General features: G+C 36.3%; 1 protein-coding gene across 3 annotated transcripts; it reads right to left on the bottom strand.

Moving 5' to 3' along the window:
- Positions 1-1,157: 1,157 nt before the first annotated feature.
- On the bottom strand, positions 1,158-22,736 carry LOC116303308 (uncharacterized). Of its 3 annotated transcripts, XM_031712831.2 has the most exons (5): positions 22,433-22,736; positions 14,685-14,761; positions 4,728-4,871; positions 3,416-4,105; positions 1,158-2,737 (listed from the first exon to the last, which is right to left on the bottom strand). In XM_031712831.2, the coding sequence occupies exons 3-5, from the start codon at positions 4,806-4,808 to the stop codon at positions 2,645-2,647; spliced, it is 864 nt and encodes a 287-aa protein (XP_031568691.1). In that variant the 5' UTR covers positions 4,809-4,871; positions 14,685-14,761; positions 22,433-22,736; the 3' UTR covers positions 1,158-2,644. The 3 variants fall into 3 exon arrangements, with proteins under 3 accessions (XP_031568691.1, XP_031568690.1, XP_031568693.1); XM_031712830.2 differs by lacking the exon at positions 14,685-14,761 and having other exon boundaries at positions 22,433-22,734; XM_031712833.2 differs by lacking the exons at positions 14,685-14,761; positions 22,433-22,736 and adding an exon at positions 7,451-7,576.
- Positions 22,737-27,771: the final 5,035 nt, after the last annotated feature.

Here is a 27,771-nt window from a genome sequence, read left to right as displayed (position 1 = left end):
AGTAAATGCGCGTGTAGAAAAACAAATGGTTTAAAAATAGCATCAAACTGTGCACATGATGGTTACAAGGCTATATAGGGGGGATTCCTTCTCTTAGTTCATTTTCTCTTGGTATCTTCCTGTCAACAAGATTTAGCTTCTGGATGAAGGTGAAAAGGAGAAATGTTTGCATTTGTTTCGAACAGTTTATAAAAAAATAATGAACAATAATAATCATCAATCAATCAATAAATCAATCAATCAAAAACTTAAAACTTTCAACATTGCTCCATACATTTCTTTGTATTTTGTAATCAAAATATCTTCCAGTTTTATACTCAGTATAGAAGAAAAGATACCATCAAATAATTCTAATCACAAGTTATGTACGTTAAGTCCCTAAGCGGACCCTTGGGCTTAATAGAAATGAAGTAAAACATGAAGCTATTTACAAAGAAATGTATGGAGTAATGTTTAGTGTTGAGTGTATGACGTCACAGACTCCTATAAAAATTCGATAAAATATAATACTTCCCATCCGAATATCAGGAAAAGGCTTTAACCAGTGATTATTAGACCTTTAAGGGTTATTCAAGTAAAGTTTCAGCTGAATTGAAATTTGGATGATTTTCGTGCTAGTCCCCCTTTAAACACGGGGGAAAATCATAAGTCAAACATCTTACAATAAAGACAGTTCCTGCTTTGCATGATTGCCGTGTGGGAATCCGAAATTTAGAAAGAAACCTAACTCAAAATTCTTTTTGAAGCTAGCTATTGAACCAGTGTTTCTTAAATGTGATAAATTATTCCGTAATTTTGCACCGCTATAGCTAAAGGATCGTTTCAATTTATTTGTACTAGGGTTACGCTTTATTAGTTTGCCATTTTTGAGGATGGATGAAAATTTGAGAACTTTGAGAAAAACTCCGTGGCAATAGAGAGAACAACACATCAAACAAAGGCTTTTCATATGTGGCATTTGCAGCCTTTGAACCAGCGTTCCATCTATATTTGAGAAAGTATCAAGCGCAAATTAATCTTTCCCCAAATTTTTCGATTAATTAATTTGTTTGTTCCCAAGAGCCTAGAGATGTCTGTGCTTATCTTTCCCCCAGAAATATTGTGAGTGAGATAGTAGTTACTGAGATCTTTTATTACACAAATAACACACGATAACATTTCGTCAGTTAATATTCCGGCTTTAATACTCTTTTTATTGTATTGAAGAAAAGAAAACACTCGCGCGTGCTGTGTGCAGTCATAACGCACGCGGGGGTTGGCAGAACACGAGAGAGGTTTTTGGAGAAGCACGAAGCACGACGCGTAGCGAAGTGCTTCTTGACACTTTTCGAGTGTTCTGCCAATCCCCCAAATGCTTTATAACTCCACACAGCACGGCAAGCAAGTTTTTTTATTTCTTTCGTAAAATACAAATTACAATATAACCGTTATTTTAGATAGGAATGACGCAACTAAAAGTGCGTGCGCGTGCTGTGTGCTCTCATAAAGCGCGCTCAACCAATCAGAACGCGAGATTAATAACAGTTATTTTATAATACTCTTTTCATTTGTATATGTGTTTCACTTGTTTCCTAAGTTTATAAGGGCCTATATTGGCATGTTATTTTAGTGAAGTTCTGATTCTTAAGGTGATGTTACAGGCAATGACTTTTTGTGCGCAGGATGTAATGGCAAGACGCTGGTCGACTTGTTGGAGTATAAAACGAAGAAAAAGAAAACAGATCTTAAATTCATACATTAAATTCATTCAACATGGCGTCTATGACGTCATGTTCGAAGACTTCAACATTTCAGCAACAGTGTTACGAATAATTGGTGGAAACAAAATTACTCCAACGTGGCGGATGTGACGTCGCATGTGCCCTTTGCCACACATCAATATTTCTGCACTGAAAACAAAAGGCGGGAAAACGGTAGTTATCCAATATCCACTCTGAGGACCCTGCGATTCAGCAACAAATTTTCCAGAAAAGCAATAATGGTGCAAAAGAAATATTCAAAAAATATATTAACTGTAACATCACATTTATCTGCAAATATATAGTGACTATGGTATATGGAGTCCTGGTATTTTAGCTGTAGTTGACTCGTTTAGCGGCCTTGCTTCGTAGAACATATATATTGATAAATATATTTATATATATCACTGACTATACCATAGCCATAAAGATTCAGAACCTCATCGTAGTCAAACACGTGACTGAAAGACAGAGCAGCCAGACCCAAAAATAAAGTTATGAATATGATACTTTGTTTGATCAAATGTCGAATCCTTTTTATAAATTTATTGGTCAAATTAATCCAAAGAAAAATATTGAGTATACGTTACAGAAATCAAAGAAAAACTGAGCAAAAATAAGATTTATAATAAAATTAATAAAATATTTATTTATAAGTTAATCTAGTTGAGAGCCTGCTCGAAAGGGCAACCTGGGAATGTCCTGATGTTATCTCATTTCTTGTCTAGATCTATTTTTAAATATTACCGATTTGTTTTACGTACACACTTGTTCATTCTAACTAACAAACCAATCAACTTTCCATTGTGTTATTTATCGTTTATTAATGGCCTTGGCCGCCCCATCCTTCTTCATGGGTACACTTGAGCTATGCTATGTGTTTGCTATAGTGATGGATTTGTTGTTCATCTTTTGTAGCTCTCGAGAATCTTGGTTATTTGTTTGACATCGAAACTGGTTTTCTCGCTTTGTGGGGAGTCGTCGCTGTCTTTGGCATTCTGTGAAGAAGAAACCGCAAACGCTTTGATGAAGACTATAACCTTAGCAAGAGGTGCGATGAACCATTAAACAAAATTGTTTCCCTCTTAAAAACTAAAAACCTACTAAACCCCTCCCTCTCCCTCTCCCCCTCCCCCTCTCCCCCTCCCCCTAAGTCCCCCAATCCCCAATCCCCAATCCCCACCTCGGCATTATGTTAGGGCATGTTTGGTTTCACCAAAACTATTTATAATCTATTATATATCTATTATCCATTAAACAAAATTGTTTCCCTCTTAAAAACTAAAAACCTACTAAACCCCTCCCTCTCCCTCTCCCCCTCCCCCTAAGTCCCCCAATCCCCAATCCCCAATCCCCTCCTCGGCATTATGTTAGGGCATGTTTGGTTTCACCAAATCTATTTATCTGAGAGATCCTATCTAACAACGTCCACCTTTGCGAAAATAATCCAACTTCTATTTTTGGGCTCCCAAACTGGGGGAGAGGAGTTAATTAAGGCAGTGTGGACATCGCCTAACAGCGATTTTTTTGTTGTTGGCTGCTCTATTGAGGATCGCGCACTTAGAAGCTCATGCACTCGCCCCCTCTCCTTTCATATATGAAAGTACACCTCCCTGTTCAGAAACCAATCTTTCTTATTATCTCCTGATCATTACAACTCGAACAAGGTGGCTTACCTTCTTGTTTACGCTTTCCATCAGATCGTCAGCAAGCTTTTCTCCCGCCCTGGGGCTATCTGCTGGCACTCTGAGAATTTCTACGTTCCTGTCCTCGTCACGTTGGACGCAGGTGAACATTCCAGGCCTGCACCTCCTTCGTTTTTGAGGATCTTCTTGCTCTTTGCTGATGATGCTCACTATTCTGTCAATTACGTCTTGTTTAGTTTCTTGCTTCATGTCATCCTTAATTTTCGGTAAATCTAACGATTTCTTTTGAGTCTGAGTGTCGGTAGTAGCCGTCGCGTCGTTTTTATCACACCAGAAAAGACCAGGTCGACATCGTCTTCGTTTACCGATTTCATCGTCAAGTTTTGATAGCTTTTTAAGTGACGCTGCATCTTCGGTGGAGACTTGATCTCGTGACTTCTTGCAGAAGAAGATACCGGGTCTGCAGCGACGACGGGGGTCGTTTTCGAGCATCCTGACTTCTTCCTCTCTGCGTTTGTTCAAAGAATTTTTGATGAGAGCGCTGAGACCAGGATTTTCTCGAAGTACCTCTTCGAGTTGCCTCCGTCGTTCTATCATGGACCGTGAGCTGAGTGCTTCTTGTACTTCTCGTACCTTTTCCACATCTTGTTTCCTCCTGTCTCGCAGCATCTGCATTAGTCTTTTTATTCGAAATACAATTTCTGATTTTGGTGGGATATTCTGTAGATTAACAATACAAATTGTTAATGTATATTTTGTTTGTTTGACAAGCATGCATGCAGTGGGTCGAGGTAATGAATACGGACACCGCGACGGTACAAAACGCAAGGAATAGCCAATCAAAATGTGCTTTGGAGCACTGCAATTTTAGAGTATAATATTATAAGCGAGGGATGCCCACCTGCAAGAAAGAGATAAACCAAGAAAACAACAACAAAAAAAAAAAAAAAAAAAAAAAAAAAAACGACAAACAAACGAGACGCAAAAAAGAGGAAGGCCATGCAGAGGGGGAATGCGCTCTGGAGAATTGGAAATTCAACCTTATGTGAAGGAGGGAAGCCTGCATGAGAGAAAGCAAGCAAGCAACCAGCAATAAACAAACAAACGCAAAGAAAGACCAAGTGCATATGTACTTTGCCAGTTGTAACACAGTGGACATGCAAACTGTTAGAACTACCGTTATAAATTAGGGAACCCTGTATGATTACCGAAAGAAAACAAGCAAACAAATAAATAGGAGGCCGAAAGAAAGACAAACAAGAGGTTACAGGCTCACGTGGCGTGCAGAGCAGATACACACCGTGATTTACGCTCAATATGTAGTTTTGAGTGTGCTGCTTACCTCAGGCTTTTCCTCGTGAGATATGGCGCCAACTAAAGCTAGCGGAAGAAGAAGGAACAAAAGTGTATTTGCTAACAACATTTTCGGTTGAATGGAGTTGAAACAAGCTTGTTGTGATGCTGGGTTCAAAGTTCTTCTTCAAAGCTGTAAACGAAACGAAAAAAAGAAAACGTCAATGTTCTCTACATCAGATTCTACAGTTTTAAGCACGACGTCTGGATCTGATGACATCAAACTCGTGAAATAGTTTACTGATAATCTGGTCTAAAAACTCATTTGCACCTATGATCTAGCTGGATAACATAGATGGCCGGGTTTAGAGCGTGAACTTTCTGATCACTATATTGAAATGGTACTTTACAGAAATGTTACATAGTTGTCTAAATATGCCTTAGGGATATTCACATTATATTGGCGCAGTGTTCCAAGCGTTTACCAATGATAAATATATGATCGACGTCCAAGACAACGTATCTTGCCTTAGTTGCTGACTAAGAATGACACAGCATTAAGTATTTCTTTGTGTTGTCCAGCACCTACGATTGGAATTCACTTGCATCAGAAATTACGTAGAAGTGTTTGCACAAGCAGGCGTGACTTCACAACCTTTGACAATTATTTGAAAACGATATAAAATTATCTTTAAAACTGGTAGAAAAATGTCGAGATTTCATTCAGAAGGCTAGATAAGAGGATCATTATCAAAGAGGTCGCATAAAGACGTAATTGACCTAAGGGTACTTAGATATGATAGTTGTTTAACTAAGCACCACGAGTCAACATTCATCCTGACAGCTACTATATAAACAAGTGTCTATGAATCTCATCTTATCTTATCATTGAACTATACTAATGACTTCATATGAAAATTCTTATATTAGTGAAGGACGATATGTAGTAGATAGAGTCATCAACCTTTGTTGTTCTAGCTAAGAATGGCTGGCCCATATTATTTTATGTTACGTACTTTACAATCTATTACCACCCTCTTCAAAACCGGTTCAAATTGCTCGCGAGTATGGAATCTTTTAAGACAACTATAAATAATTTGCTTAATAAATTTAATAAACATAGGAGCCAAATTTTTTTTTTGTTCAATGCCTTGGAAAAATGCAAAAGCACCATTGACTCAAGAAGACTTAAAAAAAGCAAAAAAGCTTGAAAAAGTATAAAACAAGCTTGCGCAACTAGATAGAGTAGTGAGTTTGGCTTTCTTGACGATGCAAGCTGCGCGGTAAATATACAGAAGTGCCCTGTAACATGGGCTTGACTAACGCGTGCATTCCTTCAGCAGATCCGAAGCAGCCGAAGTTACAATAAAACAAACGACAATACGAGATTTGCAAACAGAAATGCACAGATGGAAATCACAAAGTCAACTACCTTACACCAGGAACGACACCCCTTGGTGTGGTTAGTGCTATGGTCCAAGAAATATTTCCTATACTAAGATCGAGAAGTAATACTTCCTAGTAAACTGCCTACTGCCACATGTTTGACAGTTAGACATCATGGTCTATCAGTATTATAAAAGGTAAGTTATTTGGTTAGTTTATTTTAAATTCAGCATGTCTCCTAGTGACATACTTTGGATAATCCTTCTGATCCGATTAGAGTTTATGTTTATATTTTTCTTTCAAGCTAATTATCTTATATAATTTTTCATCAAAAATGATACAAAGGGATTTAAATATCTTGGTGTGCACCGCGAACATTTTTTTGTGACCAATGAAAAAGAGGAATTATAACGAGAGAAACCTAACTGAACGATACACTGGAAAAGAAGAAAAAAAGAAAGAAAGAAAGAAAGAAAGAAAGAAATTGATATTTAGTTGCTTCTCATTATTCTTTCTCCTATTTTTCTATTTTCGGTATGATAGAATATTTTCATGTCTTGCTATTTTCAGTCTATATCAATCAGTTTTTCAGGTCATCAGAATCATTGTCATCCTCCAACTTACAAAATGACACTATAATACGTTTAGTCTCCGCAATATTCATTACCTATCCTAATCCGGCGTTCGTGGTCGAAAAATGATCCTAATACTCTGAACTCCAATATGTCTATATGTAGTAAGGTAACTAACAAAGTGTAATGAGAGTTTTTTAAATTAGTTTCGTGACTTGAGAAATAAATCTCTGTGTGTTGTAATAATTGTTGCCAGCTTAACTATCCGCGATAAACTAAGAACTGAACTCAAATACAGAATTGCATGAAAAGCAATGTATCCTAAGATTTTTTCATGGATGTATCTTTATTGTTTACGCGTACGTGTTAATAGTGTACAATTTTTTTTGCGTGAAGACATACTGCCATTTAGCCTGTTGTACCCCTAGTATTGCCTTCAATCTGTCTTGTACAAAGGAATTAGGAAAATGATAAATAGCTTACTCTTTAAAGGAAAACAAATCGAAAAGTCATTGGTTGGTCAATTAGAGAAAAAAGGTGTCCATAAGCCTTAATATCAACACAGTTTTTAATGACAGGAAGCACATAGAACTTCAACCTTTAGGAAATTAGTTTTCAAAAATAACATTGCGAAGAATCCTTTTTTTAAGTAACCCTAATCGAAGAACCCTAATTAAGATCAAAAACCAGTTATCTATTTTCATACATCTTGTCACTTCATTCCCCATTATGATCAATGAATACAAGATGATACTTGTAAAATATATAGTCATGTGGCACAGATAAAGGTTTGAATGTAACTAACCTAACTTACCAGTTCTTGAATCGTGTAAGATCTGCGATAATTCGAATTGTGTTTCTTCACTGAAGCGGCTTTGTAATACAGAGGTCGATCAAGACGGCCCACGTTGGTTGAAAAAAAACTGCGTTTGTTCATGAATGAACTCGGTTCGTCTATTTATTGGCCGCAAATGACGTCATGCCATTGATTCCATACCTCCTTTCAATGTTATTTGTGTTGTGATATTTGAGGGCATTATCTAGATACGTTAGTGAATCTTGCTAATCCCACCGTGGGCTGGCCGCTTTCATACACCAACATTACAACAAAACTGTTCTCACATTTCAACTTGTACATCCTTCGAAATCCTCTTTTGATAATATGAATTCCAAAGTTGTATAGAACTGAGTTGTTTTCGATACTAGGGCGTCAGTAAAAGGAAAAACTGCCCCTAGGTATGTGTGTCATAAACAGCATTTCCTAACTTCTTGATTTAATGACCATTTCCGTCATCGCCTTCGCAAAGAATTAGATACATTATTACTCTTGTTCCAAAAGGATTATTTCCCGCCATCTACCCTTTCTTCGGTGTTATTACAAGAACAGTAAACTAAAGCGCGACTCATCAGCCTGTTTTAATTACATACTTTTGTTTTCACCCACGCGTTCACAGCATGGCATTTTCTAGTTTATTACTTACCCCTGGCGTACAAACTCGAATTTTCTGGGAAATTTTTTTCAACATTCTTTCTGATCCACCTTGACAGGTTTTTTAGCTACGTCGAGTTTATTACTATCAGACTCATTTCCGGTTGTCAGATGGTTGACAGGATGGAGAGGGTGATGAATTTGTTTGAGATTCCCAAAGATAACGGCACAAACGAGGATTTAAACATGGAAACATTTCCACTTGCCACTGATGCTTACCAATGACCCTATTTGACGCTGTGTATCTACCTGTCGTATTTTTTTCTGTAGAAAAACCCACATCAAATCATTGCACACACCTCTCCCTGCACACAGAGTCAACAAAACTACATACGCTGATGATCTTTCTAAAGGTGGCTCAGTTTTGAGTTGAGACTGAAAAATGCGGAATCTAGCTCGAGTATTTATAGAGGGACTATCAATGGATCCTGTTCCTGCTGAAGCTGTGATGGACCGGCAGGAAATTGAAATCCATATCGTTACAATTCATGGTATGGCACGTTAATAAGGACTATGATGATTAATTTGTTGAATATCTGTTCCTCAATCGGTCGTTTGAGCAGGCAGACATTCCTGTAAAGGTCAGTCAGTTATGTAGACTTGCCTTAATGGGCAAGAAATAACAGCAAAAGAACCGAGGGTGAGATAGTTAGTGAGAGATGTAGACACTAATTATGGCTGAAAACAGTAACAGGAAATTTGGGGAGGGTTTTGAATGATAAAATAAGCATCATTAAAGAGAAATATATATAAACAAGTATATATGTACCTATAAGGGACTTGGGAACAAATCAAATCTGTTACAAAAAGTACAAATAAGTACATGTTTCTATATCGTTGATTTGATAAGGTGTTATTAGAAATGGACGCCTGTTGAGAACGTGCCGAGGAAGGCCGCGTTTTTCAACTACAAAAATAAATAAGCAGAACAAATTTCTTAAAAACAGTTTTTTTTATGATGGGTGGAGAAATTTGAGTTGCATGACAGTTTTAATTTAGCATTTGTATCTCGTCTCTATATTTTTTCATTTCAAAGTTAAGCATTAACGTGTGAATCACTCCGATGTAAAAGACTTTCATTGCGAAATTAAAGGGCTTTTTAAAATTAATACGTCGTGCCTAATGATGTAATAGTCGTGCGTCTTCCGAATTGCTGAAGCATGTCATCTTAGTTTTAAATGATTTTCAGCCGAAAGAATGTGACTAGACGAACACGAAGAAAGTGCTGTTAACCATATTTAGGAAGACGATGACACCAGATGAACGTTCCAATCTGCTTGATTAGACTTTTCCTGAAGTAGGGTTATCTGTGAAGGGTGTTCTGAAATTTCACTGATTTGTACTGTAACAGGAAAATTTGGAAACACTGAATGCGAAAAAAATCATAGGCTTACCATTGAGTCTAAATTTTACCTCAGATTAATCCCGACTTCAATGCTATAAGCCGGATCTTTAGGGAAGTATAACAGAGTTTAATTCGACGCCTTGTTTCTTGTTCCTGTTTCTATATTTGATTGACTAACAGGATACTTCCTTGATTCAGTAAGTTCTATGCCATCCAGCTAATAGTCGAAACGTTTCACATTTAGGCCCCGTCCACACGTATACGGAAATTTTTGTATCCACAAATTACTTTTTGCGGATACGAAAATGTTTGCGTCCACACGCAGCGTATTCGAATCGTTTTCACCGTCCACACGTATCCGTTTTCGTAAAATTTGCGGATACGGACACAAAAATTTGCATACACGTGTGGACGCAGCCCGTATGCGTAAAAAAAAAGATCGCGGATACAAAAATTTGCGGATACGTGTGGACGGGGCCTTAGATGACTATTTCTTAAACTATTTGCCTTAAGAACAAGCTTTTACTTAGATCTTGGAATAATGAATGGGACACTTACTTATCGTACCAGGAGACTTATGATTTACCTTAGCTAATGTTCTACCAACTTAACTATGGATTAATTTGTCAGTGACTTTCAAGAACAAACGTCCCGAAGCGTCAGCGTTTCAATAGTTTGTCCGGAAAGACTGGATTGACTGATCGCCTTATTTATTGTTAGCGCTATCTTTGCAGTTCCTTTAAGTCTTATGCAACATCAAAGCCTTGATAGCTGTAGTAATAAAAAGCTTTCTGAAAATATTTGATGACATAGGTCTACTTGGTGTTTGTTTACAGAATGCTTTCAATTTGATCCCCTTGGCGGGAGTTTGTTTAACGGGACTAAGAGGTTTTTATTTCCGTTTCATACCGTCTTAACTTGCTCATTTTTTCTTAAACTCAATACTCGATAAAACTGGTTTCATTTTCATTTTTTATCTCTGAGCGGCAGCTATAACTCTTTTGGACACAGAAATATTGACTATGAAAGAAGTGTTCCTATATCAACTGCCTATGCATAAGAACAATTTCGTATTGAATATATAAGTTTGCCCAAAGTAATTCTGGGGAGTACCACAAATTCTTGATTGGTGTTAAGGAGCATGACAGTAAGATAGGTTTTCTGCTAATACAAAGAATTCATTAAGTAAGCCATAATTTTCTTCATTGACCAAGGCGGGAATATATGCCTCTTCGACGTCGGTACTTTGTTGCAATGAATTCGAAAAACTAAAAACAGCTAGGGAAGTACAAAATAAAACATTTGATAAGATCTCCATTAACCAAAGTCAAATGTTTTCGTAGGCAGTGTTTCCAAAAGGCTGTTTCACAGAAGCCTGTGAACGCCATCTTGATTAAATCAACAAAAGAAACACGACAAATTTTGGTTAAATTCACTCAAAATGGCAGATGTGACGCCCTTCATAAGTCCGCGGAATAGCAAAAGAAGATATTTTGGCTCGTTTCATAGAAAACTCGATCTCAAGAGAGTAGAAAAAATTATTATTTTTGTGTTTTTAACCTTCACCGTTGCCATGCTCTTAATTATTCATGTCCAATATATTTTTTACTTGTGTGAGGGTCCATATACGAGATGGGCTGGTTCAAGCCTCGGCCGGACCAACACTCAGAGTCTTAAAATAACTGAGGAGAATGTGCTGCCTTTGTAAATACATCTGCAAATGGTTAGACCTTCAAAAGGCTCGGATGACCACTTTCAATGGCGGTCCCGTCTCTCCACACTTCATCATTACTAACCAACATAGGAGGGACGTAAAAGAACCACTGAGGACGTAAAAAGTAACCCTGGCAGTGACCACCCTCAGTGCCTAGCCACCTCTCGTTCTGTGAAGCGCCTTTGAACATATGCATATGGTTAAAGCGCGCTATATAAGTTTTTATCATTATTATTATCATTATTGAAGACTTGATCCGCCCAAGAGTTGGCAATCAATAGCAATAACTGATTTAATGCTTGGAATAAAATCAAGCATCAAGTGTCCTTTTGTTCTCATAGGATTGAAAAGACCATAACCACATTTCTATATTTATTATTTTTTGGCCCCGTTTTCATAAGTCGCCTGTCATTGTCAGAACGATAATAATTAAAGAAGTACCGGTAGATTCGCTTTTGTCAGTTAATGACTGTATTGTCGTTCAATTGACTGCCAACAGAACCAATAGAATAAACATTTATAACAGCTGAACTAGTTCGCAATCGACAACTAATATATTTAACGAACTGCTGTGTAAAGATTTGTTTTCCTACGTGAGGAAGGCCGTGCTCAAACGACAGGTTAATTAAAAAGGAGGCTAGCTTGGTATAACTTTGAGGTTCTGAATAAAGGACGAATTTTGTGCTGGTCATAATTGATTCGCATAAGAACTGAACACTCTTTTCCTCGTCAAAAAAGACCAGCTCAGCAGTTTTGAGGTGCTGAACCAAGGCCATGCAGTATAGGTACACTTATGATGGGTATAATGTTTGCTGTAAGAATTACTGTAAGAATTGCTGTAAGAAACATCCTTCGAGGTCCGTCGAAAGGACCTTGAAAGGGGAGTTTCGTTTTTTAGCATACAAATCTTAGTTATTCCACTTTTTGAAAAACTAAAAATAGCGATAAAACTCATTTTGTACTCCTGTAAAGGTGGAGAGGGGGAGGGTCGTTTGAACCATCGAACCACCCACCCCTAGCGACGGGCCTCCATTTCTACCAAGTGGCCGTTTCACGCATGTACAAAATAAAAAATGAAGTTGCTCATTAATTGCTCTATTTTTTAAAACCTTAAATGCTCTTGTCATAGCAAATTATAGAAATCATACTTCATCCTCTCGGCTGTTTGCGAGTCTGTGTGTAACCACATTTTATGGGTGATGTCACTTGATCTTTACTCTGTGGTCGCTTTACAACACTGTTCCATTACACGGAATTGAGTTTGCGGAGAATATTTTCTTATGTTCGCCCATTAAATCAAAAGCCTTCGTTTTAAGGGAGATATTTCTTATACAAACACCACGTTACCTCAAAATTCCCTGTGCTTCCGTACAATTTTCGTGCTCTGCAGAACAAGATGTTCAGAACTTTTTCCTACTCTCTTGTCAACCGGTTATCTCACTTAGAAGCTAATCCCTACAAGATGACATACACTTCACTAAATGGTTCTAAAATCAATGACCACCTTCTATTTATACTACTTATTTTCCATATATTTTGTGCTTTTTTTATTTTCGTCTTCCTGACAGCCGCTTGTGATGAAACGTTAGTTGTCAGCTATGAACGTTGTTCATTTGGGACGGCCAATTACATGTTTTATTAGATTGAAATTGAGACATATTACTTATATATTTTACAAAAACATCCGAAGGAAATTTCATTTTAAAAACTCATCTGTGCAAACACGGTTCTTGAGTGACAAAAATGTTATTAATTCGTTAATAGCAAGGTCGATAATCAAGTGGAAGAGTGACAACTGAAAAAAAAGACAGAAAAATTGACGAACTTCCAAACAAAAAGCTATGAGTTTGGCGGGGAAATGATTTTAGTTTCCCGCCTTTTTTTTTTTTTTTTTTTTTTTTTTTTTGATGATTCCAGTCGGTTCTGCTTCAGAAACTATTTCTAATCGTACCGATTGGAAACATTTTAATTATAAGTTTACTAGAAACTATTTAACAAAATTAAACATTGAATATCTAGATTTGACAATATCCAAGTAAATAAAAGAATGTTAATAATAACAGAAACATTGATGCATACATGTGCCTTGACAACTCTAGTTAGTCGGTTAGTTCCCACTCGGCAAGCAACAACTTGATAAAGTAGTCTAACGAAGGTTACTTAAGTTTTAATCTAAAGGAATATACGTTCTTAGAAGGAGAACCATTTCTATTGCACTGCACGATTTATATGGTTTTCTATACGTGAATTACAAAGAGGACATCCATGACACCCGCTGACCTGGCGAACAGCAGTACGAAATCAAATCTATAAAACCATAGTTGATATATTAACTTTGATAAAACCATATAAATCGATCTTAAAGTGCGTTTTAATAGTGCGTTTTCTCGAGTTTAGTTGACCAAATAAGATCGTTCCAGAAACACATAGAGATTTAAAATACAACATCAACTTGGAAGTATTTCTATTGGAATTGAAGAAGTTGCCAAAACGTATGTGCATGTGCACTTCAGTTTTTGACTTATTTATTTTAGTATTGAAGCTAAAGTAAGGAAAGCTATAACTGTCTTTTTGCATACAAAAACGCCGAATTATAGACGTCAAAGCTTTTGTTACTAAATTTTAACTAATGTATGAATGATGTTATCCTTGTTTTTAAACTTGTTACCTACGGTCCTCTTGCTTCGTGGCCTATTCATGGTGCCAAGCACTCGTTCCCACTCGTCTAGTGTGGGGATAATCGGTTTATCTTATGTAATAATTCACTGAATTATTTCTTACAAATTTAGTAAAAGATTTAAAACATCTTCTAATTCTCAGCATAAACTCACGTATGTCCCCGTAAACCTGGTTTACAAATCTTGTGATAGTAAATGTTCTTGAATTCTCAATGTCTTGGTAAATGTCAGTGTTTCTATATACACTTATGGAAGAGATGTAGAGAAAATGTTAGCCATGACTTGCCTTTATTCACTATGTTTTGCTTTAAGAGCTTTGCTTTACGTTCCTGTCTTTCATAATTTCTCATAAGAAAATTGGTCGTGTTATAGGATTATCTCTCGGCTTCTTTCCTCACTAAACAAATTCGAGTCAATACAGATTTTGCCAAAGTCTATAATAAGGATTGGTAGATCTTCTTCTTCGATGCCTTACATTTACATTTACATTTACCAGTTAGGTCATTCGCTCAATACTGAGCATTTTAGACCACGCTAAATAATTATTAAAATGATTAAATAATTAACATATTAATAAATAGAATAAATAATAATAAATAGTAATTGTCCAACAAGTTAATAAATATCTGCAACTGCATTCTTAAATGCTGCAAGTGAGGTTGCTAGTGTTGCTTTCTTTGGGAGTTGGTTCCATTCTGAAAGTGTTCTTGGGTAGAATGAGTACTTGTAATAATACTTTGTGGCCATAGGCTGAGTATACACGTACTTAAAACGATTTGATGATGAAATTACGAGCAAATAACTGAAAATTAAAACATTTACCTCACTGTCGGACTGTCTGCAGTGCTTGGAGAGTTCCTCTGGTTGAAGAATCTGGCCACAGAATGACGCATAGACACCTTTTATAGATGAATGAATTTGACGTATATCAAGTGAAGTGTTATTTAAAGACAATGAGACATCGTCATCGTATATTAAAGATCTTCGTCCCAGCAATAATGTAAACTCTTTAACGTCCATCTGCTTCCGTACTTGTCTTGACGATTCAAATTTCATAAAATTTTAGATTATCAATTATCTATATTTAAGGACTATTGGAAATCGATTGGCATTGTGCGTTTGTGCAAAATGCCTTTAATAATAGAGGCTTTTGATTACTCTGACAAGGTGATAAGGGTATGGAGTTTGCTTCAGAAATGAAATTTCATTCACTAAATAGTGTGAGAATAAAGGATGTTTAACGAAATTTTGAAAATGCCAACAAACCATCAAAATTTTTAGTCTCTTCTCTGTGTTTTTTTTTTTACTATTTGACATATATATGAGTCTGTAAGGACATTGAATTCGCATAATAATGTTAAAAACTAAATAGACCGCAGAATAATCCATTCCGCCCATCGTTTCGATCATGATGAAATCAAACCAAAATAAAACAAACTTTTCTGATTGCTATAATTTTCCTGGACGTTTGCATTCTAATCTTAAACTCTAGCTTCTAAAAGACAAATTTATATAGACAGAACAAACTTTTTCCTTAGTAAAGAAAATTCTGCTATTTTTATTTCATTTTTTTATTTCAAAAATTGTCTGGTTCAGATTACAAGCAATAGTCGACAAAAAACTAATAAGAAACACTTCTAACTTGTCGTGAATGTGATTATTATATCTCGATTACCAAATTGAGAATGAATATAATACTGTTGTCTGTCAGCAATCTACAGAGCTCAAGTAGTTCCTAATGCAAATAAGTAAGGCAATCATATTAAACATATTCTATCAACTATTTGTTTTATAATATAGTTTATTATGAAGTGGGTTGCTTTGTTGACTTAGGACGCGTTTTATATTGCTTTATCTGGAATTATCTAATTGTTTTACGAAAAGATGATTTTCTCTGGAACTTCCTCGTTGCATTGAAATGTCATCTTGTGCTTAGAGCGTAGGTGCAATTGTTTATTTAATTGAAAAGTCCACAAAAAAAAAAAAAAAAGAAGAAGAATCATACATTTATCTCAGAAGTAGAATATGGTGCGTTTTATTTAATCCGTTCATTTTATAACATTTTAGGAAATTTTTAGAACAAATTCAGGAATTCAGGAACAAATTCCTCAAGGCGTTTTTCAAAACTGAGGGCCTGAGTTGGATCATGCAAAGAAAGTAGTTGAAGGAACTGAGATTAAATACCTCGATAAAAAGAATAAATTCATCCTTCAAGTTGAACAAAATTCGCCAGAATTTGAAATAAATAAGAGGATTTAATATATGTTTTAAAATTTATTGAATTTATTAATTATTATTTATTAATTACGAATTTCCTGCTCACAAGTAAAGTGAAACTGAACCAATTAATCATCAATATATTGACTTGTTCTTCTATTAATTTTAATCATGGTGTCCAAGTTTTTGTTTAAATTACGTACGCACGTTTTCACAGTTTCTGAATAATTGCGTAAGCTCAGGCACTACCATTTCACTAAGCCAACACCTTTTTAGCCAAATTTCCCTGATTAACACCAGGAGCTCTCGCCAGCCTTAAAAACTGTCTCCCGACCAGATTCAGTTTTTGATGAAAAACTTTCGAGTGTACTTTCTCTGAATAGCATGAGTTGTTCTAAGCTCAATCATTAAATACTAGACTGTTAACCTAGAAATGTTCATTCCAACACTTCAAATAATCGTCCTTTAGCTCACGGAATTTCTAATCCTTCTCATCTGCACTTATCTAAAGACTTAGCGAAAAACCTCAAGGCTTATTACGGATTTTCCCCTGGTCAAGGTGAACAACAAACACTTTTACTTAAAGACATCTTGCCATATTTAGCCATTTGTCAAACTTTAAGTAATTTATTCATAAACTTTTTTGACTAACAAGTGAAGGCTATTAATTCCACGAATACTTGGAATGGAAGACAGCGATAACTTAGGGGTGTGGGACCCTGTTTTTGATGTAAAGTATATAAATCGCATGTGATGTCATAGCCGCCATTTTTGTTGACTTTGACAAAAGATTTGATCCTTGTGACTTGGTCAACCAACATGGCGGCCATGTTTTTGTCCTCTTGGGAAGGGGTGCATGCCAATAGTATAGGAAAATTATAAACTGTCTGCCTGGCCACTCTACTTCTCTCTTTGTCTACATCGTATATTTTAGGATAGAATAGGTTAGGAACGATTTTGAAAACACAATCTTCTGCTAATGTAAACACAAATGAGGTGGTTGCGTAACCCATCTTGTTACTCTATTTCCGTAAAATAACCGATCGATAAGTATAAATGACTAGGAACCTTATAAATATTTTTGAAAATATTTGTATGTACATGTTATATGTGGAACTACCAATGGTGCACGCGGTCACGTGGTCAGCAATAAGTAGAATGTGTCTGTTATACATGTTTACTTGCCTTTCTATCGCGGGTAACGTTGTGCGAGTATGGATCTATGCTGGGAGCCGGAAGCCGGTATAGTTGTATAGATGAGTATGACCAGATATTTTGAAGCAGTAGCTATGGCCATTAAGGCCAAGGTGAAATTCAATATGTTGTCAACGGACTTAAATTGTCTGACGAGTGTTGATAGTTTCTTTCAAATACACTTTATAATACTCGCGAAAAACAGTGGAAAATAATATTAATGTTTCCAGATAAGTGCAATAACTTGATGACATCATATCTTCCTATCAGTAGAACCTGAATCATAAGAAACATTTCCAAGATCCAAAATCCTATTACTAATAATAATATCTTAATCAGTAGTTGCACCAAATGGGGATATTAAAAATCACTAACATTACCATAAAGTTACGTTTTATATTCTATGCATATATATGCACCTCTCGGCCTTGATGTTGTTTTTTTGTACAGAAGAAGGAAAGCAACGCCTCTCGAGATTTTAAAAGCAATGTTGTACCAAATGGATACTGACATGACCAATCACTTACGCCTATCATTACGTTCTATATTCTATGTATATATGTGCACCTCTCAGCCTATATGTTTGTTTTTTCAGAGGAAGAAAAGCAACGCCTTTCGATATTTTAAAAAGTAGTTGTATATCCAAATGGGGACGTTACTCGCAATCACTTATAAGATTAAGTTTTATATTCTAAGCATTTATATTCTATGCATTTGTACACCTCTCAGCCTATATGTTGCTTTTTACAGAGGAAGGAAAGCAACACCTTCCGAGAGAAAGTTAAGTAAACACTATCAAAAGCTTCCGTTAGTTCAGACATGGCTTCGAGATACGATGGAATAGTATTATAAAGGGTTATAAAAAATTAAGCGGGATGCCTGCTTCAAGTGAATAAAGAAAAACGACTATAAGATACGTATTGGAAAATAACTGAGATGCTTCTACGTGTGTAGACTGTTCTCTTATCACATCGCCTTGTCAAAACTAGATAACCGTCGCGTTCCCTAGTTATTATTGTGAACCTATATCATCTTGAAGCATTTACCAGGGGCTATCGGTCATCTCTTTCTGTAGACGTTTTCGAGAAGCTAACTTTGGGAGGTATTCCAAAGCCATCTGGCCACCAAAGAACACTCGAACAACTCGAAACTGTAGCGATTCTTGATTAGCTTCATCGAGACGTGATCTGCGGTGACGGTAGTATTGAAACTTTCGATAATAGGATAAGTAGACACTTCAATATTTTTCAGCGTCTTGCTTTAATAATAGATTTGCGTGGTTGTCGAAGAGATTCAGGAAATTTGATTAAATCAGTACTCACTCCGCTAGTTACCTCGCCCTTGCCTGAAGCGTTTGTCTGGGAATATTCTGGTCTTTTGTCCCTGTGGTTCCTTCAAAATTAATAATAGTTTGACTAGTACTGACACGGCTGAAGTGTCCTATGGCCTTACTGTCTGTACGGAAGGTTTTTGCAAGTTTCTCTTTTACTTAAACTATATATTTGTCGCAAAAAGTGGAGCCGAAAGTCTCCACACAAACTTTTCCCGTTCACGCCGTCCCTCATCACCCCATTGCCTTCTTATTTTCCAATATTTTATTCACCTTCTTAATGCGTCTTACTTAATCTAAGTATCTCAGTACACTGAAAGACCATTCAAGATTAAAACTCGTTTTTCATCCCACTTCAGTGATTTGCTATGTTCTGCTGTTTGTATCACGTTCTCATGTACAAAGGAAAGCAGTAATGACTGAGACTAAGAAAGTAGCCTTGAAAATGATCGCCAATTCCAGACAATCTTTCGAGCTATTTCGCGAGACAGCAAGTCCTTGAGCACTGAATTAAAACCTCGTTAATCCACGCCAGTGATAATACATTTTTAGAGATGTTTAACCTTTAAGGTCGGTCATCACATTTAAAAGAAATTTTCGTGAAACGAAATGCCTATTTTTTTCCCTCTCTATTTTAAGACCACATTCTAAAAAGGAACACCCATATACCCCCAAAGGTGCAAAAACAGCTATTATACAGTTGTCAGTCGTTGACCGCATTTCTGTTTTCCTAATATTCAAATGTCTGATTTCCTAACACACGTGCCGTTCGTATTAAAGCATGCTTGTTTACGTCACCTAGACAAACCCTTGAGGCGGGTGTTGACATAGGGGATGAAGATCAGTGTTTTATGGAAAGAAACCTTGGAGCCGTAGTTAAGGTCAAAAAAGGGTCGGCTCGACTTGACGCAAGGCGGTTCACGCTGACAAATACAAGAGTGGATATACTGAGGTATGTCAATGATGGAGGATCCAGTAATGGTATTGATGCACAAAACGTGGTCGAGAAGAGACCTTTTTACCTTAGGGGTAATGTTTGCCATTTAAAACTACGTGTCATTCTCTTGAGAACAAAATTCTTTGTTTGAGTTGTATCTATATTTATGTCTCTTCTCGTGCGCAACCGTTAAACAAAGAAATAATACTCTAGGAAATGACACGTGGGCTGAAATGGGAAAACATTACGCCTAAGGTAAATGAGTCTATTGGCACTGCCAAAAATAATGAGGTCTAGCGTTGTGGTTCACTTGAAATAGCGAATTAAATGTTTGCGTGCGCACAACAAGAAAACTTTACCGAAATACTATTGATTATTTATCTTCGACGCAAAGGTCTTCTTATATCGTACGCGCTAATCAATTCATAGTATTAGTGTACATAACACGGATGAAAAGTTGCGCAATTCTATAAAGCAATCTGTATATTAAGAAAAAATATAGATGAATAATACTATATTTTATTTTGCGCAATTGTCAAGGAAGAAAAGTTTCTTAACATATTTCTTGCGAAAGCACTTCGCGCGCTTATACAGAAACAGATGAATAGCATTGATCACTTAGATACACATTATTTCCTCATGTGCACTAAGCGTGCAACTTCTTCGAACCATAGAATCAAATATAGTAGAGGCTTATATTCAAGATGATGGCGAAGCTAAACGCAGATTTATATATCTAGGTGCATAGTCAAATCTCGCAGTGTTTATTATATTGGCTAATATTTTTGTTAAACATGAAAGAGGTTTACGAAGGCTCAGTTATATATTTAGACGCACTGCATCTTTCAGTACTCGAGCAGTTAATGTTAGTATTACTATCTTTGTATCGCTGATGCAGCTCTTTCACAAAAGGTTTTTCTTACGAATATGGTAAGACTGAGTATTATTGCGGACTGAATTGTATGCCATAGATATTATGACGAAAGTCCGGATCTTATAAGCTAAAATCAGGACAAGACGCGGGCAATTTGTATGTAGAATTAAATTAGCATGATGTCGCCATTAAACTTTATTGCATTTGATGTAGACTACTCAAAATAGTATACTTCCCTATATTCAAAATTTGTCAATGGTAATTTTCAGCCTTGTAACGCGCCCTTTCATGGGTTATTTATCATCCACATACCCACCGTTTGTGCAATGCCTGCATAAAACACAAGCTTTAACTCTTCGAGTAGTTCAGTGTATGTCTTAAGGTACCACTAAAAAATGAAATCTCGAAGCAGACCTATCATGCTATAAAATACTAACTGCCTTTAAAGTTTCAACAAGTTCAAGATCAAGTCAATTGAAACTCATAGAAATTCCAAACACTGGCCCACTACCTTAGAAATTGCGAGAAATCACCTCCTAGTTGGCGCGAAACACTGGACAAAGTTTTTCTAAAACTTCGTTTTACGATAACCACTCCAAAAACACTCAAAAGTTGTTGGCAAATCAGGTAATTGATTACTATTACGTATTTTGGTACTATCCGCGCAAGAGTTTTCACAATTTATTAAAGATTATAACCCGATTCTTGTGTACAATGTACTGGAATTCCACCACTGGGATCGTCAAAATCCACGCATTTCTTAGCTCCAATCGCATTTTTGTGTCTTTGTTGTTTTCTATTGGAATTCCTAATACTGTAGGGATGTGATGAATGGCACGCGTTTGTGTTTATTTGAGTTTGTTTGTGTCTGTTGGATTGTTTGTTTGAATTGAAGTAGCAAAACACTTTTTTGTTGATTTTCTCTAAAGAAGACAAATTCTTAAGACGTATTCTAGCCTTTTTGTTTTGGGGCATTCTTTTTGGTAAACGTTGAAACCGATTGTGACCTTTGGTAGCAGCGGTACCCGGTAAGTATTGCTGTATTGGATGTTAATTTGAAAACAAAATAAATCCAATTATATTTATGTTCTTTCTTAGTTTTCGTAAACTCGATCTCGAGTCACCAGAATCAAATCTTCGCCACACATCAAGACGTACGGAGCTAGTCCAGCGCCCTGGTTATCTAACTATCCATCGCATCCATCTATCAAAACCCAGACAACATCTTGAGATTAAAATCTTTTAAGACCTCTAAGACTCTAAATCATCCGATGCCAGAACAAATTAGCTACAGTATTTTCGTTCTCGCGCTTTGAATTTTGCACCGAAAATTTGCTCCATCTGGGAAAAGATTGTAAACATAGAGAAACGTTTCAATTGGAACTATTTTACTAACATCGTTCAAGGTCAAAAGCCACTGCAAGCTTGGTGTTTTGTCTGAGTAACTGATACTTTATTAATTAGTATCATAATGGTACTTTAAAATACTTAAAGTGTTTGTTTTGTTCAGTTTTTGGAACTATTTTCAATTGTTAAAAAAAACATTCAAAGAGGATTTCTAGCCAGAAATGCATCAAACGTTTCCGGTGATCTTAGAGTATGACCTAGTTCTCTTTGTTAACGATAATAATCAATGGTTAATTTTGAACATTATTCTTACTATACGCAGCCGGATCTCTTGCCACACGTATACCTGCTCAAGTCTGGGGCCTTACAGCATACTTCAGTTAACTAAAACAGAATACAGTTTGATTGCTTGGCTTGATACGAATCTAATAAAAACACTGGCAAAGCAGAACTATCGGCTTTCTTCAAATTAACGTGATAGAAACACACAAGTAACCTTACGCTCCCTAGTGTGGAAGATGTTAACATTACATTACATAATATCAGTCGATTCTGCTTTAGATTTCGAAGCTGACAAACCAGGGAATTCCCCATTATTGAATTTCTGACGTTTTAACAGCCTAAATTGGTGTTATAGTGCGATTATCGTAGTGAAAAAATAAAGTACTCACATTTGGTTGTGATTCCAGTGCCGTCCGCGACGTAGTATGTCTTTACTATGAATCAGTCGTTCAATGTACGTACGTCACACTCTTTAAATGACCAATAGCTTCTTTGTTACTGTCTGCCGTCAGTAGTTTCCACTCGCTTATATACCTTCCCTTGACGAATCAGATTCTTTCTGGTTCTTTAATCACAATTCCGTTTTCCTTTTAAAGACTTGGTTATCAACATAGCATAGCTGACATGCTAAGCATGCTTGTTTTACGCTATTCCAAGCTCTGCGTTGGTATTAATCTGTTGCACGCGCCGTTAAGCTATTAATGGAAACGACAGATATTCCTTACGTCTCGTTTTAGCCAACCAATGACATCACGAAATGATCCGGGACTGCCACATTGCCATAACCGCATGATCATTCCACACCAGTCTGTTCGCCATTCCCTTTTTTTTTTTTTCGTCAGGGTGAACCGTCTTGGAGCTGGAGTGCAATACGTGGGCGAAATCTACATGCAGCTGAACAGAATTATTGTCCAGGGATCCTCCTTAATGAGACAACAAAATTTTAAAACGTGTTGGTATTTTTGGTGTTGGTATTACGTTTATGAGCATGATGCTAATCCAGAACTTTTCTAACTCGTAGAGCGAGATCGATTTTAAACTCCACTCCAAAAAAACTATTTTCCAATTTTCAAGAAAATTGCAATTTTTACAACTTTTGTTCATGAAATAATTGGACCAGTTCTTATTACTTTGATTTCGTGCCTCAGTAAAATTCTTTGGATTATCCTGCCACATTTACAATTCAAGTACTTCAGGAAATCTTGCTGGAAGGGGACAAAACTTAGCCTGCTAGTTGACACTAATTTGTGGCCTTTCCAAATGAAGATATAGCTCTCTCATGTTTGATATGTAATAAAGCAAGGCTTAGAGCTGTATTGTTGAACTTCTCAATCGTTCTTGCTAAAAATAAGTTGATAAACACATTGATGCATCGAGCAGCAAGTCATTTATATTTTTGACCTCATTTAAAGTAAAAAAAGGAGATGCATCCTTTTTGTACCGCCAAATAAAAAACCATTTAAAAAATCAAATGTTTCTTTTTCAAAAATTTATCATTATTCATCATAATTAGCAAATGACTTTAGTTGCAGCACACGCTTCTATCGCTCAATCATGCAGAATTATGCAATTCATGAATGAATGCATGGAATCTCTTCAAAACACATTTGCAATGGACTCATATCTCTCGTTAAATTGACCTACTTTTAAAATGAGATTAAAAGTGTTAAACAAAGTGTGTAGATATGTCTCGCGCGCTGATTGGTTAAAAGATTCCTCAAGTGTATCTGTATCATGTGGGAGCGAAATTTCTACTCTGTTTAGAACTTGCGCGGTATTTGCAAAACAAATTGTCAAAAAATTCATTGCACGGATGTTTTTCCAATTCAAATTGTCGTTCTCTTGAGTATGATTTCTTTATTCGCCAGTAAGACAAACTTATTCTCTGAGCATGCAATGACCCATGGTTTGAAATAGGAATGAAACTTGTTCTAAGATAGGATATGAAATAAGACTGAGATGAGGGCCATCTTAAGAAAGGAAGACATGGATAAAGGTCCACTTAAGTTTGTTATTCTGAGTGATTGATTCTGATCTATCATGATCATTACTTATTTCAAGGAGTCTGACATGGGACACCTGTCGGCCATCAGTCTGTATTGCTTTCATCAAAATGGCTGACGTCAAGTGATATCATGCCGAGAATTGCAAAAAAAAAAAAAAAAAAAAAAAAGAAAAGAAAAAAAAAAAGTATTTTCAGTGTTTACTTTGACGAGATTTTTTCTAACTTTCAGATATTCTAGTCCCATCCTAATGTGCTTGAGCATGTTTCCTGCTTGCTTCCTCGCAAGACATTGTGTCATCATTTGTATCCTCATGTGGTCGGTGTCTGGTTCAATATCGGTATTGTTTCTATTTCCTTATCTGCCCGGCCCAAACAATCCGCTTTGTGTATTCAAATAACTTGATACCATTCAGTAGTCTCAGTTTTAGACCATCATGTAAACATTTTTAACTTGGGCGTAACGTTTTGGCCATTTCAGACTACGTGTAGAGTATTATTTCATTGTTTACTTTTGTACAGAAGACACATGAGTATGGATACAACTTGAACGAAGAATCTTATTCTCAAGAGAATGACACGTGGTCTAAAGTGGGAAAACATTACGACTAAACTAAAGAGGGTTATAGTAAAACAAGATAGCAATAGAGAAAACCTGTAGGTATCGACCACTTTGACAATAAAAATGAAGATATTCAAGGGAATTCTCGACTAAACTAAAGAGGTTACAGTAAAACAAGATAGCAATAGAGAAAACCTGTAGGTATCGACCACTTTGACAATAAAAATGAAGATATTCAAGGGAATTCTCGACTAAACTAAAGAGGGTTATAGTAAAACAAGATAGCAATAGAGAAAACCTGTAGGTATCGACCACTTTGACAATAAAAATAAAGATATTCAAGGGAATTCTCGACTAAACTAAAGAGGTTACAGTAAAACAAGATAGCAATAGAGAAAACCTGTAGGTATCGACCACTTTGACAATAAAAATGAAGATATTCAAGGGAATTCTCGACTAAACTAAAGAGGGTTATAGTAAAACAAGATAGCAATAGAGAAAACCTGTAGGTATCGACCACTTTGACAATAAAAATAAAGATATTCAAGGGAATTCTCGACTAAACTAAAGAGGTTACAGTAAAACAAGATAGCAATAGAGAAAATCTGTAGGTATCGACCACTTTGACAATAAAAATACAGATATTCAAGGGAATTCTCGACTAAACTAAAGAGGTTATAGTAAAACAAGATAGCAATAGAGAAAACCTGTAGGTATCGACCACTTTGACAATAAAAATAAAGATATTCAAGGGAATTCTCGATAGCCTACCATAAATCGATATTGTTTCAATATGGAGCAAAATATAACTGAGGTCGAGTTGGCACAGACTTCTTTGCTTTCACTTGCTGCAAAGCATCTTTTCGAAAAAGATATTGAAAAATATAATGCACGTGAATCGGAACTCCGGCTTTTAGTGGTTCTCGGATTTCCGTCATATATAACTGATTTGTCTGTGAGCTGGCAATAGTATAGAAAAGAGTGTTCAATACGAACAATGTGGTATGTACCATGTCATATGGATAATGTGAGCAGACTTACGATCTTAGATGCTGCATAGAGGTTACTTAAGATTTTTCTTGGCAGAATGAGCCAATAAATCACTTTTCTAAGGTGTAAAATGTTATACTTTTACCTAATGTAATGGCCTTTTTAACGAAAATATACAAGTCTTTCACATGGAAAATAGATAACAGTCGTTTTTTTAGTTTTGTATTTGTTCTTTTCCGTATCATTGCTTATAGAGACGCCATGCAACATCACCTACGTAGTAAGATGTCCACTATTTCGGCTAGCTAGGACTCGGCTTATTACAACTCGAATCGATTTTGATATCTCAGTCTGTTGCTTTGAAATAAGCCATTAGTTCAGTACAAGTTCAAGACTGTCTCGTTCCGCTGAAGATCATACACACCCTCTTAATTTGAGGTCAATAATGTAGACTACTGTTAACTTGTATTGCCATTATCGACAACAGCTATCCCTCGAATGTAAAAACGAGCTGCCTCCACATGCTAGAACCATTTAGAAATCATTAGCTAGTTAGTACGTTAGCGTATATTTATGATAGAGACAAGATGAGGGATAATGAATGTTTTGCTTCCTGGAAGCATGGCAATAGACCCTTTGTTAAAATGGCGGCTGAAAACGCAAATGAGTTAAAATTAAAAACCTATTCCAGGACTAGAAAGAACGCCTTTACTTTAGTAACCCTTTGAAATTTGAAATTTGAAATTTGACAAATTATGACTGATGAGGGTTTACCCATTATTTGCCAGCGGCTTATTGTTTTCAGAAAGGAAAAAAGCATTTTAATTAAAAGTTTTCCATTCGTTCTGGTTTATCCTTTTTTTTTTGATTCCCTTTTTACCCTTAGTCCTTCCTTCTTATTTCGGTTTCATTTTATTCGTTTACTTCGTAGATTTTGTTCTTCTTGTTTATTTGAGTATTTATTGGTGGATATATTGTTTTCGTGTATCAGGAGTAGAACTCGAAAGTACGAGAGACCCTTTCGTACGTCAAACAAGTGGAAAATACGTGGTCAACCAAGTGTTTGTGAATATCCTGATCGAGTGTTCATGATATTCCTCTTGACTCCATGACCTTCCGTGGCTACACATTCCACACCTTGAGAGGAAGTTGCTAATTGCTTCACTGATCGATAGACAAATTATTTAAACAGTTAGTTATTCATAGTCTTAATGGGTTTTAAAAACCGCAAAGCTATAACATTGAGCTTGTGTCTTTTTTAAGCCGTGCTGGGAGCTATTTTTGACCTGAACAATACAAGGGGCACATTTTCTTGGTAATTAAACAACATCTTACAAGCGACGTGGAATCAAATCTAATAGAGGCTTTGCACCACCACGTGATGGCCGCTCTACAGGGGACGCAACACTATAGAGCCTTTTGCCCTGGGAAACTAAAATCTTTCTCTAGTAAATCAGATTTGACCAGATTCAATTGTTCCTGTCTCCTGTCATGGCTGCCATCACGTGATGGTCCAAAGCCTCTCAGACAGGTAGAGCAAACTTGATTGCGACTTTGGCATCCTTTCAACTTCACCGTTATTTTTAACACTATGGAACATAAGTTTTCATTTTCGATAATTAGACAGACACATCATTAGACAGAGACTACTATTCTAATTGATTTTGAAACACAAACTTGCCACCAAACTGGATAATGACCTTGCACTATGGTTATTTTTAACACTGTTACATCCTAAGGTGGTTTTGTCCTAATTGGCCTGAAAATCCTCTATTTTCTTTAATCCTTATTTTCTTTTTCGGTCGGGAAGAATAGGAAGTCTTGCCTTAACAACATCCAATCGCCGGCACTTTTGTACATAAAAAATCCATTGTTTTGTCCCCCAAAACAATATCTCTCGGGACTCAGTGCAAGGGGTCTATGTGTTGTATATTTTGCCATTTTCTTGGGAATATTAGAAAGCTATCGATTGTGTGGCCCTAAAAATCATGTATCAATAGAGACATGTACGTGCTATTACTCATTCTTTAGTCATGTGAACCAATGTGACGATTTAGGGTTTTAACTTTTGCCATTCACTTGAAAATGATTGCAAGCCATCTATGATGTAGCCCTAAACATCTTGTACACTAATGAAGACACGTATCATCTTGAATCGAAATAAATGATCTTTG

Source organism: Actinia tenebrosa, unplaced genomic scaffold (assembly GCF_029948245.1).
Source record: "Actinia tenebrosa isolate PJP-AT-01 unplaced genomic scaffold, QUT_ActTen_1.0 PGA_scaffold3__52_contigs__length_22856419, whole genome shotgun sequence".
Classification (NCBI taxonomy): Eukaryota; Metazoa; Cnidaria; class Anthozoa; order Actiniaria; family Actiniidae; genus Actinia; species Actinia tenebrosa.
The sequence above is the reverse complement of the archived record's forward strand: the minus strand, read 5'-3'. Positions and strand labels throughout refer to the sequence as shown.

What these genes read in the sequence shown, in the direction of transcription:
- LOC116303308 (XM_031712831.2), bottom strand. Translation starts at nt 4,808, where the DNA reads ATGTTGTTAGCAAATACACTTTTGTTCCTTCTTCTTCCGCTAGCTTTA. An exon ending in CTCACGAGGAAAAGCCTGAG is followed by an intron (nt 4,106 to 4,727) that starts GTAAGCAGCACA and finishes GTTAATCTACAG; the next exon opens with AATATCCCACCAAAATCAGA. An exon ending in TGGAAAGCGTAAACAAGAAG is followed by an intron (nt 2,738 to 3,415) that starts GTAAGCCACCTT and finishes TCTTCTTCACAG; the next exon opens with AATGCCAAAGACAGCGACGA.